Here is a 22923-nt window from a genome sequence, read left to right as displayed (position 1 = left end):
TCAAGCACTGGAACAGCTTCGCGGAAGAGGCTGTGAACCTCCATCCTTAAGCATGGGTTAGATGACATTTGTCTGGGGTGGTTCAGACAGGGATGCTGCTGCCATGTGCAGGGAGTCAGATTAGATTGATCTCCCATGGTCCCTCCTAGCCCAATTTTCTAAGAGCTAGTGAACAGTAGGTAATGTTATTCCCTTCTGATAGATGGGTCAACTGAGGCACGGTGCAATTCTTGCACTTGACCGAGATCACATGGGAAAGTTGGGGCAGAGAGCACAGATGCCCGTTTTCACCTTTCCCTCTGTTTTTAGAAACGAATCCACTGCCTTGCACATGCGCACCTGTCCTGACCCACCATTCCCTCTCCAAATGTCATTTGCTGCATGAATCAATATTTAGTCACACACCTACTTATAGATACATAAACAATGAGCAATTTTTTATCCTTTGTATTACAACAGACCCAAGCTCAATTGTGTTATAAACCATATCTAGGCACAGCAAGAGGCCATCCCCTGCCCAGAAGAAATTATAGTCTTAAAACTGACAACAGACAGAAGGATCATTATTCCCATTTTATAAATGAAGACCTTAACCTCAGAGAGATTAAGCGAGTTGCTGGAGGTTACGGAGGACGTCATTTCCACAGCTCTTCTTCCTCGCCAATATGAAACCCATTATTTAGCATTAGTATGGATGAAATAGCAGGGATGAAAAGTCCACCCTTATAACAGAAACCAGGGCATCTGACCAAGTGTGCTATCAATATAGGGATGCTATCATTATATGCGGTCATTACAGCAGGACAGAAAAAAATATTTTAGAAAAATCTACCATCCTTTTCTTCCCCCGAGCACCAAAATAATTGTTTTACAGACTCCCTGAAGGCAAATGTAATCAAGGCCAAGGGTTTTGTTTTTCCCTAAAATGATCCGTCTTCACCGACTGTTGCAACGTACCGAGGACATGACACTGATTGCTGTCCAAAAATGCCTCAATAGATTCAACACCATCCTCTGGGGACTGAATGCCTGTGAAGTTTGGAAAGTCTACAAGCCAAAGCTCTTGTGTTCCTGTCTCAGGCTTTTGTCATTCCCTGCCTCCATCAAAAAGGAAGATGCTGAACACTGGAAACTGTCACCATCTCAATTTAATGCATTTTATTAAATGAACTAGGGACAACATATGAATAAAACTGACTTTCTTGCCAAGTGAAAGACCCAAGTCAAAACATTTCCCTTCTCACCTCCTGCTTCTACATATTAATTGGGGTTGCACTCTCTCAAGGGCTTATAGACCAGCATAAAGGGGAAAAAAAAATATCGACTGCCTGATTTTGAAGAAGGATGGAATGATGTTGCTCTGCTTTGTGCGCTGTGTGTGAATAAACTCAGGATCTATAGAGAAGCAGCAGTGGGGCTGATCAATCTTTATTCCTGGACAATCAAGCAAAGCTGCAACTTCTGGTCTCTTTATAGATAGCTCATAAAATGGCACTATTGATCACAATGCCCAAATTTGTAGTTTTGACAATAAAAGCAATTTGTTTTTGGAGGGGAATGGCTGCAGAAGATGAATGCATTTGGGTTATTAACTTTCTAAAATAATTTTTCGGAGCAGTAATATGAAAGGTGAGACAGAACGTTTTACCCTTGAAGCTCTGACATTGGTTTTCCACAGAAGGATAGAGGGAGTGTTCATAGAGAAATGCTTACCGCTGGCAAACTCAGAGGAGAGGAGGCCAACAAGATGCTCCTCCATGCCACAGAGAAGGGTTATGCTCGATACAAAATGACCATGATTTGGCGACTTCAGTTGTAAGATACTTAGTGATATATTAGCTCCTAGTGGGTCAGAGTCATGTTTCTTATGGTGTTGGTTTAAATGAACTTATGTCATATTAAACTTGCTCTGGCTATGCAACAAAGAACTCCTTTGGAGTTTGGACTTAAAGGGCGAGTCCAGAGGAGCATGTACATACATTTCCCCAGGGACAACTAGCAGGAGCACATATTTGTGTCACTGCTAGTTGTCCCTGGGGAACACCCCTGCATACACACTCTAGCATGAGGCATATTGCCCTAAATGGGGTAGGGAAGGCTGAGGCCAGCACTTGGGCTGGCTCCAGCAGACTTACCTGGGGTCCCGGGGGCCTCCCGGAGCTGCAGTGGCAGCAATTTGGGCACTCGGAGCCTGGCCAGCAGCTGGAGCGTGGCTCTGGCTGGCCAGCTCCTGTTTCGGATGGCACACGCTTGCCACCATGTACGCTGCCTTGCTTTTTTGGTTTTTTGGCATGCTTTATAGCTATATAGATATAGATATAGATACACACACACAGACACACCAGGATTTCTAAATTTGGCTCCGAGAACCAAATTACACGCACAGGGTGCTTTTTGCTGCACCTTAAAAAGCCTCCGAGGTGCCACAAAGCACACGTGTGCATGCTTGTGTCGATGCACCTACAGGATCCAATTCATCCCATGTCTAACTTCATTAAAGTAAATGGAGTAGTATCACATGTTATCTCGGCCTGGTTATATCTTTTTGTTGTCTTGTCTCATGATGCCGGGACCTTATTCATTGGTTGCTTTTGTGCTTTATCAGCTGTGCCTATTTGCAATAACTGTCTTCAAAGCAAGGGGCAATTCTGCTCCTGCTGAAATCAATGGCATACTCATTGACTTTAGTGGCTTCAGAATTAAGTCCTTTACGATCATCGCAGTCTTTGGTGACTGAAGTTTGATGGATATGAGTGACTGATATAAGAGACTGCATCCCGATGAGAACGGCATGCACAGAATTGGAAATATTCACAGCACCCGACATTATGAGAGCCATTCACTATGACTTCTGTGTTTCCTGTTTTGTGTAAAGTGTAAAAAATCCATCATAAGTGATGTAGTCAACAGCAGGCCAGTTTTGTAGGTCTACAGAAAACTTCTGGGCAGCTGAAGTCCTGTTGAAGACCATGCTCCCAAGGGTCCATACCACTGCACAAATATGCTCAATATCTCAGAAATCAGATCAGCCTTTTCCCTAGCTTCTGTGCTCTGCCACTGTAAAATACACACACACATACCCCCACAACCCTTGCACACACTGTAATGTTAAATATTACCCAAGTAGTGCCAAAAGAACACCTAATGCATGAACTCACTCCCATGTTCATCTTAAGGGTTTTCTTAAGCTGTATTGCTTGATAAATTTGCCCCGTGGACTCTTCCTCCCAAGAACATGCTTCTCTTAAGCGACGGCAACTTTCAACAGGGCACACGGCTCTGCCAGGTTTAATCCTTTGGTTTTGTGACAAGCAAGAGAAATACTGAACAGAATAAATTAAAGCCTGCCATGCTAGGCTGTTTGAAGTGGCCTTTAATCTTCTGGACGGTTTAAAAAGTGCAGATAGTTATTTCATTTTGAGAGCAAATCAAGTCATTTCCCTCTCCCCCATAACCGTTCCCCTTACCTCTGCCCCTGCCCTGCTTCTTTTTCCCCTTGTGAAAGTACTGTGACAACCTAGAGAAATATTATCCATCTTGGCTCCAACTGCTGCCCTGAAGGTGTAAAGCAACATGCGAGTTCAATGTGCCTTGTTTCATTGCTAATTTTCAGAGGGTAGGGAGTGATTCCTAGTCCCCTGGCTTAACAGACGAATTGACTTCCTAATTTTGGAACAGATTTCTGCAGACACACACGCACCCAAATCACTGCATTTATCACAGGTTAAAATCCATGCATTTGCTCCTCAACACCTCAGCAGCTACAGTTGCTGCAAAACTTGTTATACAAAAATGCATTTAAAAAAAAATCCCTCTCATGGCCAGATGTTCAAATAATGATAATTAGAATTGGCTTTTTTTCTTTGGGAGATGATTACTCAAATTGCTATGGTTAACCTTCCATAAAGCAGGCTGAGCTGCAGCTAGTAATTGCCCTGATTTCAGCAGAAGAAAGCAGGCCAGTCTCAACAGCGCATCTACTTTAACTAGGATATTAGTGCCTCATTGCTTCTCTATCAGGGTCATGCATGCTCCAGTCCTGAACCTCATGCCCCGTGTCATCAGCACTCCTTTCCTGGTCCATCAGCAGTGCAGTATTCCCCTACCATTCCCTTCTGGCTTTAACTTGTCACCTATCACACTTAACAAGTGTATGCATTAGCAGAGGTCTAACAAAGCTCTCTAGCCCCTTGGTCTATCACCTTTTCCTTGTCCTTAAAAATATACAGGGTTAGAGACAGAAACACCGTCTATGAGAGTCTCTGCAGTAGGAAGGAACCAGAGAGGACAGACTCAGTGGTGCAGCTCTGCCTCTGGCCTGCTTGGGTGACCTTGGGCAAGTGCCATTCACGTCCTGCCTCAGTTTCTGTACTTGAAAAAGTGGAATACAGGTTCTGACTTCCTGTGTCAGTGCCTCTAGATGGTCTGATGACAAGAGCTAGCTAAGATTTTGGTACCAGTATCTTCATCTCACCACCACAATAAATTCTAAGGGTGAAAGGTCCTGGCAAAGGTTGAAAACAGGATAGGTAACAGCAGTCTTTTCTTCTGTCACTGCTTTTTTTTTTCTCGATAGGCACTGAATTTCTTGACAGCCCAAGGTACAAGATCCCACAACACATGCCCAGCGGCTAACCTAGGGTAGGCCCTAGCCAGCAGCCCCATACAGCTGCAGCTTTGGAAAATCCCTTAATTGCATGCACAGGGATTAGTTCTTTTTCTAACGAGTTGGACTGAAGTATTCAGTGGCCAAACTATTTAGTTTGGTGTAGCCCAATAGCAAAGCTGTCCTTTGGGAAGCTGAAGTCTAAGGTTTTAATCTCAGCAATGACTCTTCCCTTCAAATGATTGATTAATTAAGCACAAAAATCCTCTGAATTACGTATCTGGAAGCAATACTGCAAGCGCTGTATTATACTGCAGCTTTCTAGCATATGTGTTGTGCAGTCATGGGATCCAAAGGCATTCCCTTGTGTGCATACCTCTCCCCTATCGCCTCTCTGAAAAGGGTGGCAGCCAGCACTTCATCTCCATCCTTCATCCTAGAAGACCAAAGCCATCACCGGTACAGGAATCAGGCATCTGAATAATCTCTAGTTATGTTCCTCTAAGGCAAACCCAAATGACTCCTTTCCCTCACTGGCAGACAAGGTTCTTTGGGTAAATGTGATACCATTTATTAGACTAACTAAATAGTTGGAAAAAATTGATCTTTGCAAATTTGTCAGGCACAAACACCCTTCTACAGGCACCAGGAGAGTCTGCTGTTGTTTTGTGGTCTCCTGGATGGAATAGAAGCCAATATGCAACATGCAGGTCTGTGAAAACACAAGTGTGGCAGTGAGGATCAGAGGCCATGGGAGACAACAGGTGTGAGACAGGTAGGTGGGAGGTGGAGGTGGGAAGGGGGAATGTTGACCTGGTGACAGATTTAGCTGGTAAAAGAGAGAGAAGGTACTCGGGGTTATCAGATGGCAGGCAGGTTATAATGTGCCATGAATCCAATGTCTATATTTAGTTCAGGATATTATTATTTAGTCCATTTGTCTATAGTCCAATGTCTATATTTAGTCCATTTCCCCCACTGGAGGCTTCACCTGTCCGGTATCTGTACAGCAACTTATACTCTTTTCTTTCTTCCTTCTGTCTAAAGAAGCACCTGAATGATCACACGAAGAATTTCCTTCTGCTTGATTATAAGATGTGATTACAGTTGTTGCATCAGATCTTTATTTCTTATAATGGCAATAAGCAGAAGAAACATACCTCTCATAAACAAGACTAATCCTTTATCATTCAAATAGGATTTTTTTTTTTTTACTATAGTGTTATATAAGCATAATGAGGAAGACAAAAACCGAGTCCAAAAGTAAACAGGAAAGTATTGCTTCTATAATAACTATTTTAAATGCTAAACATTTCAAACGGCTGAGTTTCTAGGCAGCATTAGCAAAATTGTACATTTATCCCCATGTGCCAGAGACATCTAAACTCAAAATCATTTGCTGCTTAGTATCTCTGCAAGCAAGATTTACTTAGATGTAGTTTATGAGAACAAAATCTTGTTTTTGAATAAATAGCAATTTCTCGTTGGGAAGTAATAATTCTTTTCAAGATTCCTACAAATTGAATCAGGGTTGATTTTATTTCTCAGTAAAATAAAATATAACGTAAGTGCTGAATACACACATCTCTCCTTCTGGCAGCCTGCATACATTTATACAATATATCTCAAAGTGTGTGTGTAACATCAACTGAAATTCAGCCTTCCAGGTGCTCAGAAAGGATGTACAAACACACACCACGTACCCCAAATATACATGTTTAACTGTTTAATGAGAAATGGAGCTATGAGATATGTGTGTGTATTATAGGTAGGTCAGTTAAGATTGCCCCACATGACTCTTGTGTTCAGGTGCTTGTAATCTTTCCAAATGAACTATTCAGGCTGAAATGTTCAATGTCAGAAGCTGAATTTTGGAGGTAAGTTTTAACTGAAACTAATAAGCCATTTCCAAGGAGTTTAGGGAGGGGGAGATGGGGATAGGATGGGGAATATATTACTTTGCCCATGAGTCCCAGAACTAGAAGCAAAACTTGTAAAATACACCTTACAGTCGTACCACACCTGCGAAGCATGCTGCACAGTATACAGCACATCCTTATTGGCCAAGGTGCTGATCATTTGGTGACTTAGTGGAGTATCTGGAAGATGCGGTACAATTCGAGTCACCATGAACAAATATTTAGAATGAAATGGCTAAGGGCAACAAGTGCTGCGAGCGCTTGGCACCTTTGAAAAGTAGGCCATTTTCACTAAGAGAAATGGTTATGGATTTCGGAAGCTAGTTGTAGAAATCCAAGTTTAATAACCTTGGCTTATGGACTACATTTTTTTAAAAGTAAGTGCCCAAATTGTCCTATCAGAATATATGTCAAAAGCATTGTGAGGCGGAGATGCTGACTGTGTTAGGATCCAGCTCTGATGTGATATATTCAGACACTCATCTACAAAGATGTAACAGCATGAGAAGAATATGTCTAAACACGTGCCAAATGTGCCAAAGAACTTATTAGCGGCTCTTACAAAAGTACCCATTTGTGCACGAAAACATGTATTTTCATGTGTAGTGAACTGTTTCTAGGGATGACCGTATATTTTGTAGCCGTGCACCAGGGCCATAGGCCCTTGAACCCATAAACCATTCATGTACACATTTAAATTTGATTTCAAGGGGCTCTGTCTGTTGAAGTACACTCATAGATGTCTGCAGGATTTGGCTCTGCCACGCCACGGAGAGCCAATCTGTGCCATTCCCTTGACATCCTGACTTGAGAATTAAGGTGGTTAGAAAAGAAGGAAATGGGCATTTACACTATGAAGATGCTAATATGACACTTTGGAAATTGAGTACGAGTCCCCCGACCGAGAGAAGACAAGCAGCAATGTGGTATGCGGACTGGTAGGATTAGATAAGGATGATGACAGGCAACACAAAGGAGCTTCTCGGGATTGACGGGGAATTTACAATCTCTCCACGAGCTCGCACAGTCCTGCCGCAAGGCCCTAGACGGCCACGTGGTAATGGCTGTCTTTAGAAAGAGCGTTGTGGGAAGCCTGCAAGGAGACGTAGACTAGAGGACTGTGGTATATTCTTTCCAAAGAAATGTAGTCTTTGAAGGCCAGTGTAGCTTTGTTGGTTGCAGATCTTGAGGAACTGACCCAACCCCAAAGCAACAGGATGGTGGCGGCTGCCATTCTTGGTAGGAAGGCTGTCGCTATTTTAACTTAATTTGGATGCCATAAGATTGCCCACAAAAAGCAGCAGCAGTCCCAAGCAGTAACCTCCTGTCTCTTGCCACTGCACTCACCTTTCTTCCCATGTATTGTGGAGCATTCGTCATCCCAATGGTTTCTGTTTCACAGATCACTGAGCCCAATCCTTAGCCGGTGAATTAGCATAACTCCATTGATGTATAAACTGGAGTGACTCCACGGACACTCGCTGTTCAAGATGTCTTTAGCTTACCTGCACAGCTGCTTCTTTAGTTTTGTTTCATGAGTCCTTGAACACGCTGGATGTGTGGTGGGTGGCACACTCCAGGTGCTGATTTATCGTATGTGTATGGAAATACAAGACTGAGGGACCAAAATGAGCAGATGAGAGCAGGGGGTGGGATGGGATGGAGAGACAGGCTGGATGCAACTTTTTGAAAACTGAGCTTGCAAGTAGCAAGAAATGAGGATAAAAGGCAGGGTGGTCCAATGGTGAGGAGTGAGCCCTAGGTTCATTTATGTACTATACAACAGCCTCCCTTTCCAGCCTTGGTCTTGCTCTCTCTGGGCCAGCTCCAAAGGGGCACACGAGCACCTAAAACAAGACTTGATCACCCTCTGGGCAAAATTCTGATCCAAAATGTCTATCTTGGAAAATGTACTATAATGTAAGAGAATATCCTCAAGAGCAGAGTGGACAGTCGCTTTGCTGGGGTCACTTGACCCCTGTTGTATTTTCCTGCCTAGTGCAGGGGGACTAGACCCGAAGATCTACAAGACCCTTCCAGCCTCTAGGAATCTACGAATCTCATGTGCATGGAGACGCATGAAAGTTACAGGCGATTAATTAGCAAATCAAATACGGTTTTAACAATTCTAGTTGCTTGTCACAGAATCATACCCTTGACTTTTTTACTTTACACATTGGGTATATGGTTTTCTTCCACCCTCCTACATCCTATGTTTAAAAAAAAAAAAAAAAAGTAATTCTGTATAAATTATTAGGTAGCACCTTTTCCTCTGCAATCCCATGCTCAAATTCTGGCAGAACATCATACATAAAGCACTGGACTCATAAAGCTACAGAAGGCTGGAATTCAATATAAAGGATCCAGACCTTAATGAAAAGGTGCAAATTGAGAACAGGTTCGGCCGACTGTAAGAAAACTCATATTTCAGCTGACACCTACAGCTGGAACTCATTCGCAAAGACTGAGGAGATGGGAAGGGCACGAGCACTGCTCGTTATTGCAGGCAAGCTGAAAGAGGGGCGGTAGGGAGGAAAGAATAAATCACCTAACACACTTCATCCACGCAACCTCCACATACCCATCTGGGCGACAGACGGCTCTATGCAGATGCCCCAGCCCCCACCCGTTCAGGCCGAGGTGGGAATCGGACCTGGGTCTCCCATATCCCGGGCACATACTCTAGACACCGAGCTTCCAGGAAAATGAGGGCCACAGCCTCTTCCAGGAAGGCTTGCAGAACCCAGGCTTGGCATCTGAATGAAAGGCATGAACACCTACCTCCAGGAGAGGCTCCTGGGATGTGAATCCCAAGGGAAGGAAGATACTTCGTCGTAGTAGTGAGAAAGGCACCCGAGCTGGCATAATCTCCGCTCCCTCTCTTTCCCCATTTGCAGGATTTTCCTACTGGGCCCTAGGGGTCCACAGGCCTGAAAGTTATGCATCGCCATGCTCAGCTTTGGGGCACCTACCTTCTGGATCTTAGCCCTTAGCATTTCTGTACCCCGGGTCTTAAGCTGCAAAATCAGGATGACAGCACAGCCCAACCTCACAGGGAGGGGCCTCGTGATGAGAAATGCATTCAACGGGGTATGTGTATCAAAGATAAATGGGGAAAGCCTCCTTCTGACCCCATTACTTAGAGGGTGGGTTAGGCCAAATCTCAAGAGTTTATATCCCTCCCAAAGCAACTCCTTTAACCTGCAGTTATATAGAAACTCTGGATGTTTCTGTTATCCATAGGACTATTCATTAAGAGACAAAGTCATCAGAAAACTCAACATGACATAAGTAACAATGTTCACTGCTTTTCATCTTTGTGCCTGTGGCTAGAATTTAAATAGGAATACTTTAAAGCCTAGATAAATAGCAGACTATACTGCACACTTATGCTCACCTTCTAATTTGTGCAGCAGCCTGTGCTGAGTAATGAAGAAAAATTAATTTCCGATAATGTCCTTACCCAGAAAGTGGGAATCCCCATCTACCACCAACAGCAAGTGTATTCCCAGCCCCAGCTCACGCTCTAAGAAACGCTGGCACCTTCCTGCTTCTAACTCACAAAGTAATTAAAATGATTTCCTGTGGGATTTACTCCAAGAAAAAGAAAACCCCAGCGCAATTAGAGATACTTTAATGTGACATCGCATCCTTGCATTTAATATTAAGTTTTCCATAGGCTGCTCTTTTTCTTTTTAATAAATGGTAAACTGTTCCTGTCCCACTAGAGCTGTTAAGAGCCCCGTGGCTATAAAAACCTGGAAGGCCACAAATATAACTACTACCATAACACAGAGAGGGCATGGCGATGACGAGTCTTGAAAGTTCCTTGGAGAAATCCTTCTCCCTCAACATTGAATGATAGTTATTACACTGGATAACACCCAGATAAAAATAAGGAAGCTAAATATGTATGAATATCTCCAAACTGTTGGAAAAGTCCATTTGTTACTTGTGCCCAGGATAGAAAAGGGGACGCTTTTCTATAGGCGAGCGAGCAGAAAGGTACAGTATGGGAAAAGGGTTCTGGGGGTCAACATTTCTGGGATCTGATCTACTGCCATCTCTGCCACTGACACGGACGTGCAGCCTTAGGCAACTTACTTAGGGTTAGAATATTCCCTTCAAATAAAGCATTGCCCATTTTACAGGTGAGGATTAGTAAGTCCTTGTGCATGACAAGACCCTCTCAGATAAGTTGATAAAGGGGCTGCTTGTCCGGTCTAACTTACTGCGAAATCCATGTATGAGGCCTAAATTGCCAAGCTCTGAAATTCATACAGTGGAGTTCCTAGGCTCTACTATTTCACAGAGGGATTTGAACTCAAGCGTTTAGTGGAAATAAACCTGTTTATCAACAGGCTGTGTCACAAAGAAGTCCACATGCCATGTAAATGTTAAATAGCGGGATCAAAATTACCCAGGCAACCTTAATTCCATCTCCCTCCGTGTATGTGTTATGATATTATCTTTAAGTATACAATCACATGCATCTTTTCTGGCAAACAGCTTATCAGTATAGTTTCAACCAAGGACCTTTAAGATTTACATCACAGACCTCTACCTCCTGAAGTACTACCGGATAATTATGATGGCATTAGTACTCCACTTCTCAATTTCTGAGCCGATTCCTTTAATACAGTATAATGCAAGACTCATTCCATATCTGACTGTATATGTCTGATTTCTTTGGCGCACAGCAGTATGTAGCACTTTTTTCTATCCCTGTTTTCTGTTAGTTTCATACCCAAATCAATAAAATTTAATCCAAAAATATATAGAGGTTTTTTGGGGGGTTTTTTAACTGATAAAAAATCCCGCCTGTGATTCTTTCTTTTCAGATGAGATAGGACAGGAAATTAAATTCATCTCTCTTTACAAGCGCTGCACAGGCTGCCTCCAGCCAAAATTCCTTCTGCGTAAAACCCCACCCTGGGTCACGGCTGAAATGAGGTTAGGAGAGGTTAGCCTGATGCCGCTCGCCGTGTGTGAAATATGGAACTAGTCCAAACTTAACTAAACAGATTCTCTTTCAGGTTATCTTTCACTCTGACATGTTATGTGATGTGCAATTTTGTTTTCAGAGATGTCTGATATACAGCTGTGGAGGCAGTGAGGAGTGTGGGGGGCGGGGGTGGAGGTTTCCAGGAATGAAAATGCGGGAGGGGAAGCAGATCATCATCTAGCACCAGACTATTTAGGGATTTATCGGGCCAAGGCAAGACTGCCTTGCTGTCCAGTTGTTCATCTGACTTATTTTCTATACAGCTGGGCACAGCAACCCATTCAACTAGTGTGTCACACTAAATACAGAAGACAGAGCCTCATCCACCTTCTTACATCAGGAAGGAGTCAGGATTGATCTGTTGTGCTTTCAATCAGGACCCTCATTTACACGGCTGCCACATATTTGCAAAGTCATGGAAGGCAGGAATGGTTTTTAATCATGGCCAGCAAAGCAAAGGCTCTGGGGCCACTTCTCAGCTGGTCCGTTCTTGCATTACAAGCATGGATGGAGACAACTGGCACAAAAGTGCCTTTAAGTCCCTGCTTTCTGAGGCCATGGAAGAGACACGAAACTAAACCAACTTCTCCAAGGCCAATAGAAGTGGGATGTAAGACTTTTATAACAGCTGCTCTGTTGTCCTTGTATTGCGGGACTCCTGACAACAAGGACCACGATGAAACGCTGGCTTCTGACTACCAGTTAAATAATCCATTTGTATCATTATTTGCAGGCTGTTTGGAGATGGCAGTTCTATAAAAACGTGTTATGAATTTTCAACTGGAAAAGAGTATCGCCGTGAAGAAATGAAGAAAAAAAACCCCTCACTTCTTTTGTCCAGAATGCTTCCAAGACATCAATTCAACACTCGTTGTCATTTAATTCCCCGTGTCTAATAACGCCCCGCTCCCAAACAAAAACATTGGCCTTTTTCCTATGGAGAACCTTAAAGTTCAGTTAAGATTAAAAAGAAACTTTGCCTTCGTAAGAGCAGCTGAAGTGCCTGGTAGTACCGGATTTACATAAAGGTCAAAGATACTGAAACAGGGTCCACCTCCAAGATGTCAGGAAATTGTCTGCAAGTCTTCGAAGCATTTTTTTCCTGGTATCTTTTTTTTTTTTTTTTAAATGGATGAGTCTCTTTGAAATAAACAGGTGAAAAAGTTCCCTAATAAATTCTATCTACTAGTCATTGGTTAATACATTTATTTTCTTCCTCTTTCATTTGTACCTCAATGGTACAGCCTATTTCTCCAATATATTAACATTGTGTAGACAGTATAAAGGAAAAAGGAGTGGTAATTTTAAATGCCTCAGGTCTACATTGCTCAGCTTAAGAAACTTTAAATTGGCCTAATGGCCTAGCAAAAGTCAGGTCCTGGTGACATTTCAAGATGAAAAAAAATTAATAAAAAAAAATCAAGGCATCAAAATTGCTGTCATGTGAAAACCCTGCTCTAATAAACGTATGCATGCTTTCATCATATATTCCATCAATTTAAGAAGAAATGAATACGACAAAATACAGATTGCATAAAATGTGAGAGCTGGTCCCTGCCATGCTTGGACCATCAGATGTAAGCAAGACTGGAAGATGTGAAGTGCTGGAAATAAAGTCCCTGGTCAGCTGAGTCTACTGCTGTCTCTTTTTGACTTAAATGGGGGGGGGTCTTTTTTAAACTTTTGCAGATTGTTCCGCTTAGGAGAAGAAATTGAGGATGGAGTCCCATTTTCCGGTGTCTGACTGCAACCGTGTCCTCGGAAAACTTTCTTTGCCGACTATTTACATTCCCAGCCTCTTTTAGCGAATGCTCAGTCCCTATCTTCAGGCTCTTCCTCAGGGCTATAACCTCAGTTCGTCTCAAGACATCCCCTTGTCTTTCTGCTCCTTCTCTGCATTTGTTTCTGCGGCTCTGCTCTCTCGTTAATAGAAACCAACAGCTCCATCAATCAAAGCCCTGACCTTCGTGTTTACTGTATCTCTCTCTAGGGAGACCATTTGAGCCCCAGGGTTCACCTACTCGAGCCATGCCACGTGCTCCGTTTTGGGTGGTGTTCGCTTTGTTTTAGCTTTCGGTTACGCACTTATTCCAGCCTATCAGCTTCAGTGAGATGTAACCCAAACTTACCTTCAGAAAATTATACGGCAACATATGCAAAAGTGAAATGAAGTGACCATTTCCCTGCACCTGTTCTAGCCAATGCAAAATACATGTAACCCAAGTCAAAATGTTTGCAACGCCGTAGTTCAGATCAGACCTCTCCAAAGAACCTCGTCTGCCTGTGTCCTTAGACCAACACGGTTACAGCCAACAACCCTGTCAGTCAGAATAGCAGCAGTCTCAGTTTACTTTGCTCTCGTGAGAAGGACCACACAAGGTGCAGGGAAACGGAGACTTTGGTCCATGTGTCAAGGAGCGGGTGGGTATGTGCTTGGAGCCATCCGCTGAGCGCTCCAAAAAGCAGGAAAGCAATACTGAAACTCTGTTACTTGAAAAAAGAATGCAAATTGGAATAAACACGCACGGAGCTCTGCTTCACATGAAAAAAGTCCTCTTGGGCTGCCATGTAATTACCGACATACACCATCTTCCCATTACCGGTATTACTACTGCAATATCTTGTCAGGTATTTTTAGTTAAAAACTGATGAAGCTCACAGAACTATCTTCTTGCCGCAATTTCAATCTCCGTCATTTATCTTACGGCAAACTGGAGCACACATGATTCATGAAAGGAAGGAGCATATTACACCCGGTATTTTTTAGCTGGGGTATGCATTTTTTGTAATTCCATTGAGCAGATAGCTTTATCTTCCCTCGCAGAAAAATACAGTTGGCTTGCATGGATATGTGAAAACACAGATCACAAGGAGAAACCCCCCCGCCAAAACCCAAATTATGGGTGATCTCTAACACACGGCCACACTTATGAAGTGCATTGATGAACACCAGCAAGCCAAACAACACAATTATTGTGGCTATTAGACTGTTATTTATATCCAATGTGTTGCTTTTTGTTTTTTCAGCAAAGAAAGCCGTGCTGTATTTTAGGATTATAGCACTCTTGAGAGTCTATCAAACATAATGGCAGCTGCAACAAGTAAAAGAACGAGGCAGTAACTCGTTGCAGTGGTAACACCAAACCTAGATGTTACATAATTTCATGGGAGGTTCCATACTTGGGTAGAAAATGAGAAATACAGAGTACTAAACATACCGGTACACGTATACATAATAACAATGAATGATTACGTGGGCAAGCCCAAGGGAAGGTTACCACATGTTCCTCCTTCCTTGTCCCCAGCTAATATTTATTTGGTTTCACACTCAAGTAAAACTGTTGAGAAGAGTTAAACCTGGCAGAAGGGAATACATTTCCCTGGGAAATGTGGGACACAGGCACAGCCCCTGGCTTCACGCAAGGAAGCATTGCCGTCGACTATTAATTTAAGAGGACTTATGTATGAATATTTCACTTCCGTCCTCTTCACACATGTGCAGCTGAAAGCAGAATTAGGCTCACAGACTTGTCAATCGTTAATGAGCCAGATTCTCACTTCACTTCTATCATAGCAGGGTTTCGCCGGCACTCCCTTATAGCGGAGGATTATACCTCCGGAGTGCAAGGGGCAAAAATTCCTTGAAAATGCTACCTTGGCAACCTAGCCAATGTAATGATGATTATAGAGTATTAGAAATCTCAGGACCAAGCCTGCCCATGCTAAGCTGCCATGAAATGTGGGGATGGAGAAAGTTAAAATAGCCGGATCCAGACTTTGAGGTTCTGCTTCAAAAGATCCAAGCTTTCACTATTCCTGTTTGGGTTTCTTTACTTAGGTGGATAAATGAATTTGAATCCTTTCTGAGTATGGAAAAATATCCTACGCTATGCAGAGTATCTGTAATTGAAAATGCTTAATGGTCCTTAATTTTAATAGGAACAGGACAGCGTAAAGCACCAAGACTGACTTGTGTCTTGCTATTTTAATTTTACTTCTCCCCTTACCATAGTATCAGAAGGCCTCACCATCTTCAAGGTACTCCCAACACCTCTGTGTTTTAGGACTATGCTGGTAACCACATTTTATAGATGGGAGACTGAGAACCAGAAAGCCAGAACCTTAAAAGGTGAAATCAGGAGGAGCGAGGTGCCCCCCAAAATCCCGCTCAGCCTTTAAACATGTATTTATTTTTAAAACTCTGGTCCCCTGCTGACAAAGCAAAGACAAACAGGAAGTCTCCAGAGAATAAAAGCCAGATGTCTTGGGCTCCAGGCATATCCGTCATGGCACAGCTGCAGAAATACCCGTCTTCTGGTTAGATGCAGAGGCAACTCTAGACCTGCTCAAAGAAGAGCACAGACCAACTGCAGATACTTCCTCAGCCTGATGAAGGGGGTCGGTGCCTGAAAGCTCGCAAGGAGGAGTTTTTTCCAACTATTTGAGTTGATCTAATAAAAGATACTGGATTTACCAAAAAGCCTTGAACTACTATTATGTCTTCATCCTCCGAGTCCCCTCCTATTTGTCTGGGCAGATTATGCCTGATGAATGATAGCACAGAAACCTAATGATAGCAAAAATAAATAAATAAATGCCTATTTACTCAATTCAGTTGATAGATAAGGTTTCCCCATGTTAAAACATTCGAGTCCCCATGAAATTCATGGAGTGTGTTGTTTCTGTAAACTATGGTGACCACCTAGGTGGAAAGAGAGGAATCGTAGGTGTTTCCCAAAGATTCATTACGTAAAGGCAGTACAAACGTCACAAGTATTACCTTACTTCGTTTTCTCAGAAGTCAGGATTTAGTTGCACACTTATTATGGCATAAGGCAAAAATCTGAATAATCAGGGGGAAAAAAATCTGTGGGTGTTTCACCATTAATCTGTCACAAGTCCATGATGAGCAGGGCACGGAGAATGCCAAATGATACTCGACAGATGGCCTTCATTAGTGATTCTGATACAGACTCATAATATTTGCTGTTAATATTCAGTCAGAAACATCCTGCTGGCTGTGATAATATTTATATGTTAATCCCGTTATGATAAGCTTTTAGTGCCAACACCTCTCCAAATAAAATGAGTGATATATTTCAAAACTTAGATAAAGAAATGCTGAGGCATCCGGGTTCAGTTTGTCACTTGCACAAGTGTCTCCCTAATCCGTGAAATTACACCTGTCACAGTAAGTTAGCTTTATTAACACTATTTTCTGATCCATGTAAAACTATCAGAAACACAAAAGCACCGAATCTCAAGTTAATTAACATTGCCACCTTTGCATTCATGTGATCAGATCTCCGATTTTTAAGAGTAATTAAACAATATGCAAATCGAGTCTGTAGAGTTTATAAAATGAACTACCGAGGCAAACAACTTGGTAACACTTGCTTCAATATTTAACTGCCATCCATCCTGAAGAGTTTCATAGCTGATAGTTGGTCGGGTCGGCAGGGACCTGAGCAGATCGAGTCCGACCCCCCGCCATGGGCAGGGGGGATCAAATGACCCCGGCTAGGTGATTATCTAGCCTCTTTTTGAAGATAATGGCTTCAAACATACAAAGAGCAAGAGGAATCACTTCCAATAAGTTCTCAGCATGCCCCTCCCCATGTAATACTTGACCTTAGTCCTAAAAATGAATAAAGTAATGCATTCCTAATAGTCTAAATTTTATTTATATAGTAACTGGTGTCTGGACAAAAAGAAGTTTTCAAAAGTTAAGCAAATTTCAGTCTTGCCTATGGAAAGTGAGATGGAAAAAAACTAAAATACAACCCAGTACCATGGAACATATTTAGAGGATACATGGACCACAGCTGGAGGATATTGGGGTAGGAAATTGCCTAGGTGAATTTATATTCTCTTGTCTAGATCAGGGTAAGGAAAAAGTTGCTGTCTGCTAAGGTTAGTGGAAATAGTGTCCCCTGGTTGTTAACATATTGCTTTCCTTATTTGTAGATTTTGGCATTAGTGTATATATATTACCCAAACATATGCATATGGGTATCTTTAGGTAGATAGATATAGATATATACACACATAAACACACACGTGTGTGCATAAAAAATATTTAAACATAACGTATATACGAATTTAGACGTTATATAAAAATGTAAATGTTAAGGTTCAAGACGATTTCATCCTGATAAGCCTTTCTTTATGGAAATAAGATTCCAAAAAATAAACTCTTTGACATACAACCTCATTCTAGGACAGCAAAAGAAAAGACAGAAAAGAGACACTGGGGATGAGGAGGTGATCACAAGTTTGAATTAATTTTTTATTTTGCTGACGTCCTAATGCTGAGTGACTGGTTCTGTTGAGCGCTCTTTTTATCCAGTCATATATGTCTGTAAGATTTTTATATTAAAGCTTCTGTAAACTGGTGCCATAATTATAGCTTAAGACTTTTTATTCAGATAAGTCTGCATCATCATCTTCGTCCAAAGTGTATCCAGATTGTTTTTTACTTTGAGAGGTGGTTGGATGGGTGGGAGGGGGGTGTCATAGAAGGGTGTTGCAGACTTACAGGTGTGCAATGCTCCAAATGCCTTTTTTTTAAATTGCTGAATGAAGTAGGACTTTTAGAAACTGTGGCTCACTGAGGATGGCTTCATTCAAACTTTGTGGGACTAGGTTAGTCTGAAGACTTTTGAGAGAGAGGCTTGAAAGTGGAGTTAGAAAAGTTCCAAAACTAGCGACTGCTCACTCCAGTCTCCATGTGCCACCAAAGGCCATTGCCAGCAGCAATCAGCAATGGTAAATTAAATGGTGACAAGGCAGTGGTTGCAGTATGGGGTGAGCGTTAACCTCTTGGCTGCTGACTATGCAGATACCTCCCCACCTCGGCAGTGTCTCCAGTGGAGTGTCTGTGTGAAGGGGAAGCATAAGGCTAACAAGGGGAAGGGGTCCTCCCCATGAATCTCCAACTGCTTTGTAGGCAAGATCCAGTCTTTATGGACTGGTTCTGGTCCATGAACTGTAGGTTACTGAACCATGTTTTAGAGGAAAGTCTGCTCTTCTGAAGTCTTAAAAACTGATCACCTGGGCAAAATAAGTTATACATCAAACCATAAGAAAACGTGGCTGTGTTGCTTGTGCATGCATGTGGGTACATGCAGACTAGACGCCATGCGAAGCTTCGGTTGCTGATTCGATTCGGTGGAGATTCGGCTCGATTCAGTTGCCAAATCTTCAAATCTGAATCGAATCCGAGGACTCTTTAATCTCTCCGAATCGAATCGGAACCCTCCAAATGGATTCGGACAGATTAAATGATTCCGACATAGACACAGCTTTAACTGTTTCTTCTACATACTTCCAGGTACCAAACACGGCTTGTGAACACTGCAATGCTGGGGTACATGGAGCATCCCACAGGAGCTCAGAGGGGAGTGGGGGTCCACAGTGCACTCAGCAGCAGACCAAAAGCAGGCCAGAAGCACTTCTGGCGAACTTCGTAGTTCACCAGGGAGCGCACTGGGGGGCCACCCATACCCCACCCCCCAGCCCAGCAACTGGTGCCTCCTGGGTGTGGGGGGGCACCCAGGGTCCCCCCACAGCTGATCACTGAGTCACGGAGGTGCGGTGCTCCCTGGCAGACCCAGAAGTGGGCCAGAAGTACTTTTGGTCCACTTCTGGGTTAGCTGCCAAGCATGTGGGGGGCCCCCCTGCACTCCTGTGGGATGCTCCATCCACCCCAGCATGGCAGTGATCACGAGTCATGTTAGTACCTCGAGGTATGTAGAAAAGACATTTAAAGCTGTATCTACATCCGAATCGCTGATTCTCCAAATCAGCACTGAATCTTCAGATTTGGATTCAGCCAAATTGAATTGGGGACAGTGATCTGAATCAATGAACGAAAGCACTGTCCCTGATTTGAGTCGAATCTGAATCCAAATCAAATAGGACTCATTTCACACACCCCTAATCCAGACATTATACTTTGATTGACCTAACTAGGGTTAAGGCGATCTAAATGTCCGTCTGTACATACGTTCGGAGAAGTTACAGCAGGGGAAAAATGGCTGGCCAGATCTAACTTAGTCCACCTGAGGAGGTGAACTTAGGTCTAGAACTGGTTCACCCGATTTACTGAGCATCTGCACAAGTTTGGAACTAGGGCTGGGAAAGCCCAGCCATTTGCCCCAGCCTTGGGGCTGCATTTTTCCTAATGCCGCATCCTGACCAAGTTATTTTTAACACCCCCAACACCCCTACCCTCAGATGGACAACCCCCACCACAGACCCACCAGCCCCCACAGTCCAGTCAACCCGCCCCAGATCTGCCAACTTCCCTTTCTCCTTCCTGGACTTACATTGTGTTCCTGGTGCAGCTTCTGGCACCGGCAAATCTGGTCTGCACATGTGGGGCCTGATCTGTAATCGTGCAACTTACTTCAAGCTGCATGATTGCAGCTCAGATCTTGCGAGGGTATGTGCGTGTGCAAAGACATACATCTATACAATTCACTCAGGAAACACTCCTAACAGAAACATTTCCCATGCATAATAGCCCTAAATGTTGTCTCACAACAATATTAATTATGACATGTTCTTCATTTAAAGTTCCCAAGAGCTTTGAGATCATCGTATGTAAATTCTGATAAATAAGGGCTGTCAAACTCCTGGAGCAGTTCTGTTGAAGCCTGTTGTAGCATTTATGTTAGGGGAGGAGGAAAGGAGTAGACGGTACATAAGAACTACCGCCTCACAAGGAAGAATTAATTGCCTCTGAGATTACAGCCCAACTGCTGCAACGATAATAGTTTGGTTAGAGTATTATGATGACTAACCATTCATATCATGCATCTGATTGACTTGGTAAAATTCTCCATTTGGGGTTTATGCACAGACAGCCACCTTTTTTGAATCCTCTTCAGAAGGTATTGGATTGCTTATTTTTACTATTAATTGGATTACTTAATTTGATGTTTTAATTTCCAGTCCAATACCAGGTCTAATGTTCTGGGTTTGACATTGATTGGATTGCTGTCATGCTTCATTTTTATCCAATGTTATTAATAGCAGCTTAGCATTGCGATACGTCTCCCTGACTTTATTTTTGAGCATTTCAGTAAAACGGGAAGTAAAAATGAAGTCTTAATTATTTCATTTGGGAACAATCATCCAAAACTTTTGGGAATCTGGGCTGGGTACCAGTCAGCCTAAAGACCTGACAAGCTCCCCTTAATTAATCTTTATGTTAGGTACCCAAGGCCCCAATCCTGAAGCAAAGCTCACCGCAGCTCTAGAGTCTAGAGAGCAGCACTATCATATATGCAATACTACTAATAATACTACTCCTCCTCCTCATAGACAGCATATGAAAGAAGAAGTGCAATGATGAGTTAAAACTGAAGTAGGATAATGAAAACGGCATGTTTGAAAGGCCCTCGCCCAGCGCTCACGTCCAAGAAAATATGGGAAAATGGAAAAAAGTTGATTCATCCTTGATAGCACACCATATTTTTACATTATTGAAGAGGAATTAGGGAAATGCTCCTCCGTGCTGCCCGGTCACAAAATAAAAGGGCAGATGGTGGTAGATAATTTACTGTCATAATAATCACTCTGGGCCTGATCCAAACCCAAATGAATTTAGTGGAAAGATCTCACTGATTTTGATGAGTGTTATCAGGCCCTTTAAGAAGCTGACTGACAGATTCTTTTATTGAGGAGAAAGCTGTGACTTTGGGCATACAGACATCACTTCTCTGACCAATAAAGTCCAGCCAGCTATAATACTGTATGCAGTTTAGGGGAGGAAAATCAGGATACAGTGCAAGAGGGATCTGACCCTGAATTCTTTTAAGGAACGACAAACTTGCATCTGAAAATGGAACGGAGGTCCCCCCTTCTTTTCACATTCCCACCCACTGAGCTCACTGTATTTAATAGTAAGAGGATTGTTGTTTTCTTTTTCTTTTTAATAAAAAAATCTCCGAATCCTGCATTCACTGCAAACCCAGGCTAGATCAATGGAATTTCACAGCAGATAAATCATTCCAGAATTTGGCTTCCCTCTTTATAACGCAGGTTTAACAGCAATACCTAAAAATATGACAAAACTCCAGCTCATTGCCAGCTGCCCCCACGCTTTTCCAGGAATAATGAATGAAGTGAAAACTAGCGGTACAAACATTTACTCTTTAAAACACGCACCCATGCTAAGAACCTGAAACAAACAACTGCCAAACAAAGACTGTTTTAAGGGTCAATGTAGTAGTACATCAGTGATTACACAGTGGGAATTTAATGACTGAAGATCAAGTCTCCTACTGTTGATTAACAATTCATAGAAAAAAAGAGCACTTAAAAAACATGCCGGGAATATGTTTTTGCTCCCTCTGGAAAGTCCAGGGCACAAAAAGGACTGTAATTAACAGCCCACCAATATAATCGCTGACCAGCTGGCAGCAAATAATTAGAAAAGGCTGAACAATAAGGCTGAATTAAATTCAAAGCCATGAGACAAGGCCTTTGAAATATTCCTGTGAAATGAATATTTCCTGTTCATTTTCATTTTCTTTAAGTACTCTTTGGTTTGAAATGCATACAGTAAGTACAGAATGATAAACTAAAGCTAGCACCGGCTTTTTTATTGATGCATTTATGGTGTATATTTGGAAGCAATAATGAAAGTTATTCAAAACCATAGCCAAGAAGATGCATCACCTTTAAGAATAAAAACAAACCGCCACCCCTGCTCGTCGGTCATTAAAAATACTGGCAATGACCTACCTATTTTCGGAGGTAGCAGATTTCCTCTGGCAAACAATAACAGCTGGTGCATATTTCCCAGAATAATCCATGCTCTCTCTAATGTCCCATAAGTTTGGGCTGCTGGCTCTGACACTGAAAATATTCACACCTTTCTTCACCTTCGCCCTAGGAGGAACAAGAGTGCATGTCAACAATTAGATACAGAATGTCATTTCCAGCTGTTACATGGATCTTCATTGTTTTCTCATTATTGGCCCTCTAAAGATGCCATTGCTCATTATAGACGGCCAACATTAGCAGGAGGAAAGGATATAATAGAATTAAGTCTCCCTGTAGCAGCTGAAGAAGGAGACTATAGCCTAAGAAAGCTCACGTCTCTCTAAACGAGTTAGTCTAGAAGGTGCCACTCTGCCCGGCCTTCTGCCTACAGATTAAAAAGGCAGACTGAAGATAAACATGTTATCAAGATAAAAAAGGCACAAAATGTCAAGATAAAAACGTTATCAATGCACAGATAATTAGAACTACATTTACATTTCCTTTCCACAACACACTAGATAGCTAAATTTAAGTTCAAAGTGAAGCTACAATTTGTTGTCATTTATACTACTGGGTTTTGGGGGATTTATTTATTTATTTATTTAAGTTTCTCCATT

General features: G+C 42.4%; 1 protein-coding gene across 2 annotated transcripts in view; it reads right to left on the bottom strand.

The window, feature by feature from the left end:
* Positions 1 to 22923, bottom strand: part of TMEM132D (transmembrane protein 132D) — a 397944-nt gene that overhangs the window by 186947 nt on the left and 188074 nt on the right. For both annotated transcript variants that reach the window (XM_090063064.1, XM_090063066.1), the window contains exon 3: positions 22286 to 22432. In XM_090063064.1, coding sequence (XP_089919190.1) covers positions 22286 to 22432 — 147 coding nt within the window. The remainder of the gene's footprint in view (positions 1 to 22285; positions 22433 to 22923) is intronic.

Source organism: Crocodylus siamensis, chromosome 9 (assembly GCF_052110815.1).
Source record: "Crocodylus siamensis isolate JL-2025a chromosome 9, ASM5211081v1, whole genome shotgun sequence".
NCBI classification, from domain to species: Eukaryota; Metazoa; Chordata; order Crocodylia; family Crocodylidae; genus Crocodylus; species Crocodylus siamensis.
Note: the sequence above shows the minus strand (reverse complement) of the source record. Positions and strands in the feature narration are given on the sequence as shown.